This window comes from Rhipicephalus sanguineus, chromosome 9 (assembly GCF_013339695.2).
Source record: "Rhipicephalus sanguineus isolate Rsan-2018 chromosome 9, BIME_Rsan_1.4, whole genome shotgun sequence".
In the NCBI taxonomy this organism is placed as follows: domain Eukaryota; kingdom Metazoa; phylum Arthropoda; class Arachnida; order Ixodida; family Ixodidae; genus Rhipicephalus; species Rhipicephalus sanguineus.
The window spans coordinates 41,901,147-41,916,348 of record NC_051184.2 but is presented as its reverse complement, the minus strand read 5'-3'; the positions used below and the strand labels follow the sequence as shown (position 1 = coordinate 41,916,348).

The 15,202-nt window shown below is 44.6% G+C and overlaps 1 protein-coding gene across 1 annotated transcript in view; it reads right to left on the bottom strand.

Moving 5' to 3' along the window:
* Window positions 1–5,437: 5,437 nt before the first annotated feature.
* The window catches only part of LOC119405043 (sodium-coupled monocarboxylate transporter 1-like), a 65,708-nt gene continuing 55,943 nt past the window's right edge, over window positions 5,438–15,202 (bottom strand). The window contains exons 8-9 of the mRNA XM_037671803.2: window positions 7,241–7,338; window positions 5,438–5,883 (exon numbers count right to left, since the gene is read on the bottom strand). Coding sequence (XP_037527731.1) covers window positions 5,677–5,883; window positions 7,241–7,338 — 305 coding nt within the window. The 3' untranslated portion in view covers window positions 5,438–5,676. The remainder of the gene's footprint in view (window positions 5,884–7,240; window positions 7,339–15,202) is intronic.

Genomic DNA, 15,202 nt, shown 5'->3' with positions numbered 1-15,202 from the left:
TTCCTGACATATTTTGTGTCTTGACTCCTTCTGAAAGGTTAAGGCCTTTGGCCTTTCTTTCAACCACATTCTGTATGGCGAGTTTCAAGTTTTAGAACTAGCTAATTGGGTTAGAACATGTTAATTGAATAATGCCATGGTCATTTAAAAACAGCTGGAACACAATGGTGTAGATCGTGGAATTTTTCATAAGTGCCAAGCACTGCATTTCAGTGTTTACGGAAGTCTGTGACAGGTAAGTATTATTAGAATGATGCACCTTACTACACTAGGTGTAATATTCAGGGAAGGGTATGTATCATGTCATCAACAGTGCATCTATTAACGGTATATACTGATACCAGAAATGCATTTATACTGATTACGTAATGTGGTAATCTTGGCTGCTTTATACGTGCAAAATGAATTTTTTGTTGCTGCACTGAAGAAAAACACAACTGTATACATAAAAATGGATCATATTTTGTGACATAACGGCAACCCTTCAGCGTTCGCAGTTTGCCCTACACAGCACAATGCATGACGAACATAAATCAAGGATGCAGTAAATTATCACAGTCAAGCCCTTGCAGAAAGAAACAGTGCAACAGCCTTTCAGTGGCTACCCAGATATATTGGTACTACGTGCTGGTAAGGTGCAGACAATGCCCTGTCTATCGGTGAAGGAATTCAAGCAGTTCCCCTTTCACTATAAAGAACTTTCACTGGTGGATTCATTTCCTGGCTCGAAGGATCATCATGCACACTTATTGGTTTTTTCCTCACTTTCGAAAAAAAAAACTACTTGAATTAAATACTTCTTGAAATCTGCAACTGTCATCATAAATTTCTTACTGTAATGCAACATTATTAAGCCATGACTCTGGATAGGGCGGGGGGGGGGGGGGGCATTCACGAATACAGGTGTACTCGTTCCACGTCAAAATGTCTGACATAGCTATGTGCAGCTGCATTGGAACCGATGAAATAAGTGAACACGCCCTGTGCGTTTGTGCTCATATTATACGGCATCCAGTGCCACCCTCTCCGGAAAGCATTAAACCGACCATATCTGGAAGGAAAGGTTCTTGGGCTGCGGCCATGTACGTCAATGGCACGGAAAATAATGAAGGCATGGCTAGTGCCCTTAAGGTCGACGAGTAAATTCAACCACTGTTGGGCACCTTAAGAGAGAGAGAGGGAATACAGGAAAGACAGGAAGGTTAACCACAGTCCAGTTTTGTATACCCTACACATAGAAAGGGGAATAAAGGTGTAAAACATAGAGATAAAGTGAGAACCATTAGTACAAATTTCATAACTCACACGCACAATGCAGCGTGTGACATGTGGCTGTTCAATTCCATTGCCTTCAAGCACTGCAGGAGGTTTAATGCGGCTTTCTGGGCTGATGAGCTGTGAAGCCATGGCTCCCAAAATCTTCCCTTCAGTAAAAGGACGACCGTCGAGTCTGCTCTAGGCACACTGGAGAGTCTGACAATGTTGACAAAATTGGGGACATTGATACAAGAGGTGATCTACAGTCGTAAGATGTCTGCGCAGCTAGTACTGTCTGTGCTTCGCTTTCTCTTTACCTCTTTTATACTTTCCCTCTATTCAGGGTAGCAAACCTAGATGCATGTCTGGTTAACCTACCGGCTCTTCCTCACTTCTCTCTCTCTCTTTGTCTCACAATAAAGTGCACTTGCACAATATTTTTATCCAGCTGCATGAACCAGCTGCTGCAATCCCTGTATTTGCTTGGGATGCATGGTGGTCATCCTTTTCATGAGTTCAAATACCAATGAGAAGCTTGGCGTTGCTGTGTTTGCATCTAACTAGTTGAACTGAACCTCAATGAAGCAATACCTTACACCCTTCAGGTGCCTGTTGTTAATTTCGGCAATTTAGAATTTTGCTTCACCATGTTTTTGGCATCTCTATAATGAGTGAAAACATAGTGATGGTGTTGATAACTAAAAAAAGAAAGAAATTTCCAACTCTTCAGTGCACGTGCTGTGTCAAGTTTACAAGGGTAACAGCATATGAGAACTGCTCACACAAACATCGAATATACTTGGAACGCACCCACTGAGCCATTTATTTATTTATTTATTTATTTATTTATTTATTTTGAATACCTCAAAGGCCCCAGCTGGGGTATTACACGAGGGATGGGCATTAATTACAACAAAGAAGAGTACGCCTCATATACAACATTGTTAGTAAGTGGTTGTAGCTTTTTTACAGGCCACTGAACTGGATGCACGTCTTGGGATTTGCCCCAGCGTAACGGAACTATATTCTCATCTCCCTACCTTACCATCGTCATTCATCACTATTTCGCTCCCCTGTACCCCTTCCCCAGTGTAGAGTAGCAGGCCAGAGCAAGAATGTAGCTCAGGCCGACCTCTCTGCCTTTCTGTAAATAAATTCTCTCTCTCTCTCTCTCACAATCGTAGAAGTAAGCTCGTCACACAATAATCTACTGCCAATGACCGAAGATGTTCAGTCATTCCAGATCATTTACTAGAGTTGCTAACGAGTAACAGAAAATTGCAGCACTGGCACATTTATAAAGATTTGAATATTGAATGTGACACGTTTGGAATGTCGTTATTTCCTGGCAGTCTCATTAATAGTGCTTTTTTCATTAGTATTCAATTATTCATTTTGCCCGCGCTTGTGAGAGGTACTGTTGGCTTGCAAAAAAAATTATAAAAAAAAAACACAGAAGTTGCTGTTCCCAGAGGGAGCAGGAACCAATGTAACCAAAGCATCTGGTGAGGTTCAGATGAGTTTTTGTGCAGGATATGAGACCTACTCGCTGCTTCATGTCCGCTGAAGAAAAACGAGTAATCTGAGGCCTTACATGAAACTACAGAGCTTACCAAATAAACCCTTTGTTGATTGATGCATGTACGTGAAGCTTGAAGGATGACAGTAGAGTTGCACTAATCACAATTAGTAAATTAAACACTTGGCTGTCTTTTGCCACGATGCTTGGAAGACTTGGTCCAAGCATGAAATACAATAATTACCAATTGGCAGCTGGCACTTGAACAAGTAATCGGAAGTTAGGTGAAAATTATTTGCGGTGCATAAAACTGTGTACAATTCAGAATGCTGGCATTAAAGTGGCATACGATGCATCATTTTCAGATTCACAAAGGTGAAGAAGCTGCAGCGGCGGCCTACAAGTGTAAGCACTCTAACGTTGGATATCGAGCTTCTTGAGCGAAATCATTGTCCATAGATTTGTACAACAATGCATCGAGCAGCAATCCAAATGGTAATTTCATTGCTGCGAAATGGCTGTTTATGTTAAAGGAGGACTGCAACACACTTCTATAGTTACAATAACCTTACCGGTGATGTCTATTGCTTTGCTAATCTCCTGCTAAAATTTTTACAGCAAAAGCTGTTATGAGATTACAACAAGGGCCGTTTTTGGCGCCGTAGTTGTGTGCCGCCGGTGTTAGTAACCACTATCGCGCAAAAAAAAAAAAAGAACGAAATAAGAAAAAATACCCAGGATTGAACGAGGTTCGAACCTGGGCCCTCTGCGTGGGAGCCCAGTATTCACTTCAGAGCCACGCCGGTGCTTGAAAATGCTTTGCAAAAAGACCCTACACAGGCTTCATTTCGGGAAGGATCCACATTAACATATGTCATGTAGTGTGGTAGAGGAGTAAAATAACAGCCAGGCGTCACACAACGCGAATTCTGTAACGAGGCATCACACAATGCGAATTGCGCAACGAGTTTTGTTGAATGCTTCCAACCCATTACAAAGGGATCTGCCATAATTCTTCATCGTCATCAGCCACAGCTCCAACAAAGTGCCCATAATGTCCTACAGGTGTTTAGCGGTACCACGGTTCGTCGCAGAATGATGAAAGATTGCATATAGTGGCTGCTTCACTAATGCACAAAAGTTATGATGATTCACAGCGTAGTGGTTTCCTCGCAAGTGCAAAGCTTCTATTGGTTGCCGAGGAAGTCCATAAGGCTCCCATTCCTCAGGGTCTCAATAAAGTTAATTCCCTCTCTCTCTCTTTCTCGTGTTAACGGTTATAAAGCGTGGTGGGAAAGTTAAATAACGACCGCGTGTCACACAATGCGAATTACGTAACTAGTAGGTCGTTTAAAGCTTCCAACCCATTACAAAGGGCTCAGCCATAATTCTTCACCCTCATCAACCTTCGCATCAACAAACTGGACATAATGCCTTACAGACCTTACCTCGCTTTTCCGCAGAATGACGAATAATGTCGTGGTGGGTGCATCCCAACTTCACAAAAATTATGATTTGTGGCGTAGTGGGTACGTTGCTAATGTACTTGTATTAGCCACAAGAGAGTTTATAACGGGCTCTAGAAATGCCGCTCTTCCAGCTTTCGCTGTGACTGTGCTGCGCTTTCCGCGCAGGCCTGGCGTTTTTTTTTTTTTTCATTGAGAACACGACATTCATATAGCGCTCCTGAAATGTCTTAACAGCGGAGCTGTTTAAGCTTGTAGTAACGCTGTTTGTCGACCGCACGGAACTGGCGAAGTGGGGGAGAGCGAAGTTAAGAGAGGAGGAAAGCCGAGTATAGCTATGCAATGCAACAATGGGAGAGGTGGATGAGAGTAAATGCATATTATAGTATAGCAAGGGGGGTGGGAAAAGGAAGTGAGGGTGAGAAGTGATGTGAGGGAAAGGAGGAGGGCAGAAGGTAAATCGTTGCCATGTATAATATAGCAAAGGGTTGGGATAGGTAAGTGAAGGTGAAGAGGAGTAATCTGAGGTCGAGGAGGAAGGAAAAGAGGAGTGGATAGGGTAAAGCATATCCATGTGTGGTATTCTATACCAAGGTGTTGGAAAGGGATGTAAGGGTGAGTAGTAGTGATGTAGGGTTGAGGAGGAGGGGGAGGTAAATCATAGCATATTCGTGTATGGAATAGTATAGCAAGGGGGCAGGAAAGGGAATTGAGGGTTAAGAGGAGTGATGTGAGGGTGAGGAGGAAAATAGGGAAGGGAAATAATGAGGGGAGAGGAAGGGTAAAGTATAGCACAGTAATGTATAGTACAGCATAGCAAAGAGTAGGAAAGGGTAGCGAGCTTGAGGAAAAGGGCAAGTAGGGGGTAGTGTATAACATAGTCTAGCGAGGCGAGTTGGAGGTTGCAGACATGCTAGGGAAGGCCGCCAGTTCCCCTTTTCCTCAGTCTTCGCACCAACAGTGAGTAGCCGCCCCAAATTTTTCTTTTGGCAGTGGTCAGTGGTCTGCTATTTCTCAGTTAAGATGTTCCTATTGCACCGACATTTTGCGAAGGCAAGGCGAGCGCTGTTCCATCGCGACGGCTGCATGCTTCACCGTGGCGATTTCGCGACACCACTTGCCTCAGGTAATTCACATGTACACCTCCAGAATAGTAGGCAGAATTTTACTTCTGGGGTGCGAGGCGGAGGGGGGGGGTGGTGTTTCGACATCCTGTATGTATACGCTCGTGTGTTTGTATGTGCGCGTGCGTCTATGCATATATACATATTTTAAAAATTTCGAGGGAGTTGAACATCTTCCCCCCCACCGCCCCTGGCTTACGCTATATGGACATCGACTGCAGTGTTTTTCAAGTGGGACGGTTGTGTTCCTTGGTGATGATGTCAGCATCCTGCAGGCGACATCGCAATAGCCTGGGCACCTATTTTAGATCTAAGCTAGGAGTTTCGTCAATTTAACGCGGCTTTTCGTCCCCTGTTGCAGTATTCCATCCTCTATGCGACCTGAGAGCATTGGCTGCATTACGACGTCGTCCTCTTTGCCACGTATGCTGTTGAGGTTATCTTCTTTCGTCGTTTGCAATGGTATTTCGAGAGCGGCGTTCTTGTGGACCATCTCGCTGGTTTCACGATGCTCGTCCTTTCGAGAAAAGCATAAATAGGAAAATAATATCAAATACAGAAACTTGATAACTAGAAATACTGTAGCGCACGGTTAGACAAGACCAGTTGGCGTGGCACTTTACATTGCGATACAGACACTGACTGTTATCGTGCGATCTTCCTCAGTGTCTGCCTTGTTTGAGCAATGTTGGCGTTACCTTTGCACGCGCTAGACTAATGTTACTGGGTGCTGTGCCAACAATCTCGCCTTGTGACATTACTATTGGTGGTGAGCGAAGCTTCCTTACAAGACGAAGAAGCAGCGGTAGTAACCTTGGAGCATCAATCGTTTGATTAAGCGCTGAGAAATCAATGGCGTCCTGAAGTGACTTTACGGATTCAATATGTACAGCCGCCATGAAACAAACAAACAAGACACAAAAAGCGAAGGTGGAATGGACATTCCAGAGAGCAAATTTCCCTAGGTAATCGCTAGGAAAAAGAGACTTAATGACGATATTTTTAAATATTTTTCTGAAAACATCGTTTGTAATTGTTGTTTCGTATATGGCTTTCTTTTTGGTGGAAAAGAAAACTGGAATAGCAAGAACCGTTGATGTCGAAACGTTCAACATCAACAGTCAATGTACTAACACAGTTTCCACATCAACGTGTTCATGTCGAAAATCTCAAGTGAGCGAATACATGAACGGTTTTGCTTCTGTCAAAGAAAACAAATGACAACCTTGCCCGATTCGCATTCTATTACCCCTGCTCCTTTGGTGAGCTCGAGCGCTGATTACTGGGTGGTGACCATCGCTAGATACTGCGTTGTCCTTTAGCCAATTTTCGAGGAAACCTTGCAGAGCTTCCAGTAGCATCGTTTTCTGCTCGAATCTATAGCATTCCAAGTCATTATACGGACGAGCCAGGCGAACTATCTGTATAATGTGAGGATCAGTGATGAGCCGGGGGGGGGGGGGTGAGATCCTCCCCCCTCCGAAAATTTTCAATTTGGCATGTATGGTTGGCATGTATAAAGTATGGTTGAACCACTCCCGAAAAAAAAATTCTGGCTACGATATACTGGTGAAGATCTCTACAGAAACGTTTCGTATGCTATTCCAATAAATCCAGGTGGTTCCTTACGGAATACATATAGATATTCCATACAGTTATCAAATATTTGTCATATTGCCATGAGAATATTAGGGGAACGTATGTAATCGTTGGGATGGCGTGCCGTGTGTTTCAGTAGGAATGTGACAATATCACATCGCACATGCTCTGGAAGTGTGGTCCTGGAAGGATGGCAGCTCAATGCATGCCGTCAAGCTCGTTATTTGAGAAGCACGTATGTACGCTATATAAGAGGAGAGCAGTCTAAAACTCACTTTGCTTACGTGTCGGAGTAGGCCGACCCGACGCCAGAACTTAAGGACCGGAGGACTCGACAGCCGTGCTGCAACTCGTATGTCGTCAACCGAAGAAGCTGGAATGAGAAATCGCACCACTCGGCTCAGTGGAAAAACGTTACTTATTGTACGCTGTCAACATACGTAATAATATTTCATGCAGAAATATATTATGCCAAGAGGTAGTGAACTAAATTTTAATTACTCTTTTAAGCGCATAACACTTTAGGGGCCCTGTTTGTCGTCCATTCAGAGATCTAATGTGGCGTGATCACGCTCGCAATCAAGTGGTCAATACACGCCTAAAACAAGGCTAGCAATGCTCAAAACCGGGTTAAAGGAAACACACAAGGTCTAAGATAATATAATTAACAGAAATAAGCAAGAAGTAATCGCAATGATTAACTTAAAATCGCTAAAAACGCTTCGAAAACACGCGGCTGACATCCCAACCGCGCAAGAGAGGTCGCCACCAGCTCGCCATGTACGCAGTTGCTCCTCCCGCCGGCGCTTTTCTGGCGCATTCGTCGCTACAGATGAAGGGGGAAACAACCTAACGGAACCGGCTGCAGACGACACGTATCTCAACTGCCGTAACAAGCAGGAGGTCGGTAAAGCGCAACAAGAAGTAGCGCGCATGTCGCACACCGAGTTTGCGAACCTCCCTAACAAGATTCTACTCGTGCCTCGTTCCGGGGAAGCCCTACAAGCTTACCTCAAACACTGACGTCATCGACGGTCTGGTAAACGGAGCAGGGGGAACTCTACGAACGGGAATCACTGGGTGCCCATGCTGCGCACTTCCCCAAGTTTCACAGTAGTGAAACTGCATTTAGCGCAGGACTTAGAACTACACCAATCACTACACAAGAATTTTTCGTCGGTTTTTACTTGCTACAATGACGCAGCATTAGCAATTTTTAAGGAAGCTTCTGACACAACCGCTACAGGTGAAATAGCGGTCAGTGAACATGGGGTTTTGAATTTCCGCCTTAAAATGGTAAAAAAAAGGAAAAGCCCCGAACCAGAAGCAATACCGAATAAAATTTTAGAGCGAAACTCTTAGGCGCCCGTTCCTGCGTTGAGCGGCGTCGCCGATGGCGTCGGCGGCGTAACCGACAGAGAAAACGAGGACGAAAGAGAGCGAAATGGAGCGTCTGTCGGTATCGCGAGCCACTGGCCTCTAACCTCGCTTTCTTCCTCCGTCACGCGCGCTGGACCCTCGCTCGGAGCTCGTGCGCATGCAGGGCTAGCACGTGCACTGCGGTTGGCTTCGCTTTTCGTAACGGGGCTGTCGGCGTTCCGCTTGGTTCGCGACGCCTGCAGTGCACAGAGTGGTGTGCGTAGCACTCGAGCGCTGGCAGTTTCTATGGCAACATGTAACGAATGTTACGTTGCTACAACTGCGGATAGCCAAAACTTCAAACACAGTTGGCGTTGCCCCAGCACGAAGCTGCGCTGAGAATTCGCATTAGGCAGTATTGTAATCGACGGCGAATTTTTCATAGGCACGCAGTATCTGTATAGATGCGCTGTATTCGACGAATATTTTCTAGTCGTCGATTATCAGTGGCTGCTTTTACAATGCTTGGAAGCAAGCTAAGCTCACACCAATAAACAAAGGGGGTAGTAGTAACGACTGTGAAAAAGTTCCGTTCTATTTCACTTATAATTAAGTACTTTTTCTAAGCTTCTTCAGCGTGTTCTTTATAAACATCTTTTGGACATATACCTTGATGATTACAATACGATATACTCACAACATGAATTCCGAAAAGGTATATAACGAACGCTCAGCTCGTCCAACTTATTCACGATCTTTCTTCCACAATTAACTCCCCGAGGTGAGGTCGACATACTATTTCTAGATTTTGAGACAGCGTTCGCCACAGTGTCTCATCCAAAGTTATTGTTAAAAATTAACTCTGTTTTTTGGAAACCCCGGCATAACTCAGTGATTCTCCTCCTATTTCTCCAATCGTAAGCAGTACGTTCGAAGCAACATGAAGAAATCTAAACTTAACGGTTCTGGAGTTCCCCAAGGTGATGTCTCGTGCCTTCTTTTTCAGCGCCCTTGTCTAGCGTAGCGCATCGAATGATGAATCAGTCCCGACTCACCGAACTGTTAGTTAATTCTTTTGGTATCATTTAACGTTATGCTTGTTCACTGTGCATCTGTGTGACTTGACTTGATTATCCTTTGTGTATTTCCAGCCTGCATGCTATTTATAGATTGTTTGTACAGGGAGAGTTTTAGTTTTTGAGTATGTACGTTTTCTTTTTCTTCCACCCCAGGTACGGCTGGCAGTATAAAAATGTGGAGGCGACGCTAATCCTTGACCTAGGCTTGCTAACGGCACTCGCACGTCGGCGTTCGTGTCCCTTGGAATATTCTTTGGGTTAACCTTCTGTTTCGTCGCGCTGCCGAAGTGGATTACCAGAGGCCACGTAGACAGAAGCGCGTGGTTCAGATCTGCTCCGACAGGTGCCCCAACCATCCCAGCTGCTCACAAGAAAAGCGTCTGCTCGTTCAATGAACTCAATCAATTTATTTTCACTAATTATCCCGACAGTTAATTGGCCCTTATCTTAAGTAAACGTACGCCCCGGTATCACAGGGATCTAATATTACTTTTAACTTGAACCACAATAATCGATTTCGTACCAGTTTTACATTTCAAACAAATGTTCTGAATAGTCAGAAAATTTGGATTTTCGAACCGTAAGTGCTCGGAAAGAGAAACATTTGCTCGAGAAACTGTGAACTTTGAGTGTAGGTTACAGCGATGATTGCAGAGCGTTCGCGCGTTGACATGCGGCGCCACCCCTTGCGCGTGTCCGGTGTCACGGTACAAGCAATGACTTTCGGAGAAGTAACTGGCTGCCGCACATTGGTAACGACATCTTGATCTTGATTCGTTTCGACTGATCACACTGTCTTATAGACCAGTTCTCACGTTCATTGAGTGTTCTTACCGAAAGTACATTTAAAAAGCCTACGCGTTCGCAATGGACCTTGGATGGATGGATGCTATGAGCGTCCCCTTTATAACGGGGCGGTGACATGTCTGCCACCAGGCTCGAAGGCGAAAAAAAGAGAAAGAAGAAAAAAAACTTCCTTGTTTTATGTTGTCCTAACGCCTTATCTACGTTGATTAAATCTATGTTATTATACCAAAAAATATAAATTCACGGTCCATCTCTCTGCCTCTTAAGGCACAATGACCTTTTTTTTCCCAATTATTTATTTTTGTACTTTATCTCTACTTTTCTGCCACCATACTCTAACCGTCTCTTACTTATTTCTATCGCGGACGTGTTCAGCTTTCCATTGTTGTCCCTAAAACCCAAGGCTTCATGTAGACTCGTGCCCACACGTATACCTGGGTGAATATCGCCACATTCAATCAGTACATGTTCCATCGTTTCCTTAGTTCCCCCGCAGCATGTACCAAACATGAAGCGCCGAGCTTTCCCCTGGTGGCGAAGTTTGGCGAGAGGGCCCACCTGCCAGAAAACATCCATAGGAATGTGAAGGCGGCACGAGACTAAAAAGCCACCTAAACATCGCCCAATGTTAGCGGTGTAAGCATGTTTTATGTTGGCTACCTTGTGCTGCCGAGCAAAACTAGCGCCGTGGTGTACCCAGAAATTCCCTAGTCAAGTTGACGAGAGCAACGAGAGGCCGAGTTGAAACTTGAAGTTACTTGATGGCATCTGGATGGCGTGTCTTCTTTAAAGATTTTGTGTACCTGTGTCATGCTTTGTTGTGTTACCTCGCGAGTGTTCGCTTAGAAGTGACTGAGATTGCTAAGACTACCAGCATCCTCAATTACGACGTCATCTACTCTGCTGTCAGTTTGGATGAAGCGCGAAAGAAAAGGCACACATACAACCACACATACTGCGCTACGCGTGGGTGTATGTGTGCCTTTTCTGTCCCTGTCTTTCGCGCTGCTCCCTTAAGTTATCTTGAACCAACTAGCCAACAACTTCACTCTTCAAGGTATCAGTGGTGTTCCGATGTAAGCGCCTGGTATAACTCAGTGCGCTCCAGAATGAGGGATTTGCCTTGTTGAGCTTCACCGCTGCACAGTGGCGTTATGCGAAGAAAACTAAACGTCATGCTGAGCTCTAGCCCTTCGTGGCCGAGAAGGGTTCGCTGCCGCAAAGTGGTTGATAAAACATTTACGGCTTCGAAGCAACTTAAAGGAATCAGTCATCTTATGGGACTGTCCGAGACGTGTGAATATTAAAGCTTACAGGTGTATTTTCGATTTGTAATAATGGATATATCGAATTATTTCGCGATCCCCTTCGAATCCGATGTGTCCGACGGTCTTCAAGTGAGGTGAAACTTGAGGCACTCGAGAGCGTGCGTTGCGTTAAAATGTCTGTGTATGCCCTGCTTTATGTTACCTCGCGAGTGTTCGCTTGAATTTATACAGATTGTTAGGACTATCAGCAGCGCTAAGAAATCCATCATCTGCGCATTTATTATTTGACCTGTAATGTAGCAGCTGGCGTTTGAAGTAGACATCCGTAGCGGCGCCTCGTCGCAATTGCGCAGCAAGTTCACTATGCGATCACGCTTCAGGCCACCTGATTCATTGGTATCTTGTAATAATCTCTGTTGGCATAATTAAGTTTCTGCATGACACTATTCCAAGCAATTCCAAGAAGTGGCTTGGTCCGTTCTCTAATGTAGAGGTTTGCTGCTAATTCGTTTGGGTGGCAGGCAGAAGAATTGAAGAAACCTTTGCTATGCACTCGCGCATTTATTAGACGTTTGAGTGCTCGTCAGTGACTGGAGACTGCGTGGGGGCCTTTTTTGTAATTAAAGAAGACAAAGCATCTGGTAACGTATGTGGCAGTTAATTTCCCTGCTGGTGGGCTTCGCTGCACATCGAATCGTCGATGCACAGTACATGCTTTGTGGCATAACACAGCTGCAATGCCGTAAAGCTAGTGAATCTGTCATCTTGTAGCACGTATATATAATGTAAATATATAGTGCATTGAATCCAAGGGGCAGTGCAAGCATGGCGTAAACAAGCAGGGTACGAGTCAAAATATGGGCGGCTTGCGCAACACAGATTTCTTTGCGCTCCACAATGAAGGAATTGCTTTGTAAGTTTTACCGCTAAACAGGGGTGTAATGCGACGAAAACTAAATGCCACGCCGTGAAGCTTGCTACCTGTGGCTGCAATTAGTTGCCGGAAAGATGTATCGCCAGGTTGCTTCAGTGGCGCAAAGTGTTGTCTGGTCCGATTCGTACACGTTTCACACGAGCAGGTTGATGAAAAATAAGTAATGGGAAAACTTTAACGGCTTCACGCCAGCTTTAGAACGAACAATTGTCTCGAGGGGCAGTCCGAGACGCATGAATATTTATTGATATATACTGAGTATGTGCAGCACAATGAAACGAAGACAGGAGACAACACATAAACGACATAGACTGGCTGTCTCGTTTATGTGTCTCCTCTTGTCTTCGTTTCATTGAGCTGCACAGACTCAGTATATATCAAGACATGTACCAACTATATTTAAGCTTCAGACAGGCATTTTATGCATTTTTAATTACGGGTATATCGAACTATTTAGCGATGCCCTTTGATTCCGATGTATGGCACGTCACAGATTGGTCGGTTCAGCGAAGCATTATGTGCTGAGGAGCATTGATTTTCCTGCCGTAAACAAATACCTTTTTTTCATTATATCATATTTAGGAGATGTTGGTGCTTCTGTATAGCACCGGCTACTCCTTTTCACTGATGATAGGATATATGTGAAAAGCACAGCAAGGAAAAAAATATTTCATAAAGAACAGCTAGGCAAAAAAAGTTATTCACAATGGTGTTTCATATATCGGCTTGATACCGCACGCATGCGATGGGAGCCATGCATGCATATGCGACATATATCGGTTGACGATGGCCTAGATCCATCACCACGATGTGTTCGGTAGGCACCGGAAACTCCACTGATCTGTTGAGAAAATAAGCAATCTGCATCGCTGCGCCTAGCACACATACTCTGCTCCGAGGCCAGATCGGCGTGAGGCTCGTTCGCGTGGTGGCTCGATCGCCACAAGCATTTGTTTAAAACAAGCAATAATATTGATTATTCGGTGACTATCACGGAATATTGGAGCTAAACGTTTTTCTAAGGCACCTTTTGTGAAAAGTTGGCTTTTATGGAACCACAAAACAAGGCCCAAACAGCAGCTCATATGAATATATAGCACGCTGGCTGTTCCGATCATGTCTCAAACTTCGTCGTCCCAAAAGGACCAGCTTCGTAATGCGCTTGATAAGCCAGCAAGGTTAACACAAAAATGAAACCTAATGCACGGTGCGGCTATGCCTGCGCAGTGATCTCACTGAGCTGAAACAAAACTTATTCCCCCTCCTTGCGAACTGCGTGCCCCTTAGTCAAAAAGTGGCCCTTCCCAAAGAAAGCAGCAAGTATGCACCTTAATTCGTGCGTCCATTAAATCGAGCCACCTGCATTTCCATGGTTAAATCGCATGATCAACGTCTCGCACGCACGTAGAACCACAGGACTAGGCTAGGTACATCTCGCTTGGAATTTCCTAGGGACAGCACCAAAAAGTGGTCTGGCAACGCGGGCATGTTTTGGTGGCTTTTTAGTCGCTCCCGTGAAGGCGTCATGCAGAACCATATTTTCCCCCAAACTTTCTGCCCATCTTCTGCGGTGATTGGTCGGGACACGCTAGCGCGCATAGTTGAACCTTTGGCAAGCATTTCACGAACATTTTAGTCTTACGCCTGCGACAGGAGCATAAAAAAGTTGGCGAGTCCGCTATCTCGAAGGCTGTGCCTTACCGCCATGCAAACGCCAAATTAGTGCAAACTCAACGCACAGATCGGAGACAGGCAATTGAGCAGAAAAAAAAAATAAACGGATGACTGTATTAACTGTAACTTTGAAAGATTCGAACCCATAATATGCAGATATTATGCAAATTCTGCCATTTTTTCGAACGTCTGTGCGTTTGCATCGAGGTAAAATATCGCTGTCGAGGTTCGGGGACGCGATCTGGTTGGGGCCGGTGTTTGCGAAGCACCGACGGAGTCCAATTTCCAGTTTCTTTCTCGAGAAACTAGGCAAGTGACGACGTCAAACGCTACTCCGAAAGGTCGGGACGATAATACGGGGACATTCTGCAATGTCTGAGCACGAACAGAGCTGCGGTACACGCAAGATGTGTGAGACCCAGAAAAGTGCCCGTCCCGGGGAAGCCCTTTCAGTGAGAAATGAAGTAAGAAATTGCTGACTTACTAGATGTCTCGAGCCTATAAGCATGATGATAGAACCATGTCCAGGAATTCGGGACATCGACAACTAGCGCCATCTGTTGCGTTGGCTGCTGAGTGGCAGCGTCACTGAATGGGAAACGACCTTTAAACATTTATTGTAGTAAAACACCTCAATATACGCTTAAATAACTTCGTCCATATAATCTGGGAGTCATCATCTCACAGTGCGAGAAGTTTTGCTTTATTCCCATAAACTTCCTGGGTTCGAGAGCCACTTTTATGTGCTATGTGAAACTCCATAGGAGAGAATTTAAAAATTTGTATAAAAACAATGCGCCCTCACCTGCTTAAATCACTAAAGTGATCCAATCTCGATTATTCAATCTTCGCACCTGTGAAGTTTGGCTGATGTTGGCGAAGTTTCTGAGGTTCGACGGGAACTTTTGTAAGAAGGTGCATTGCAGCAAAACCACCTTATAGGGGTGCATGCGCTTCATAGTGTTTTCGGTGGCCCCAAAACACGTGAAAATGTCAGTGCTTTTATACAAGTTTGTTTTTAATGAAGCTGCTCAAGATATGGATGGTATGAATACTGTAGAGTTCTTCAGTTGATAATTACAAATGAGAAATCGTAGGTTAATTAGAGCAGATGAT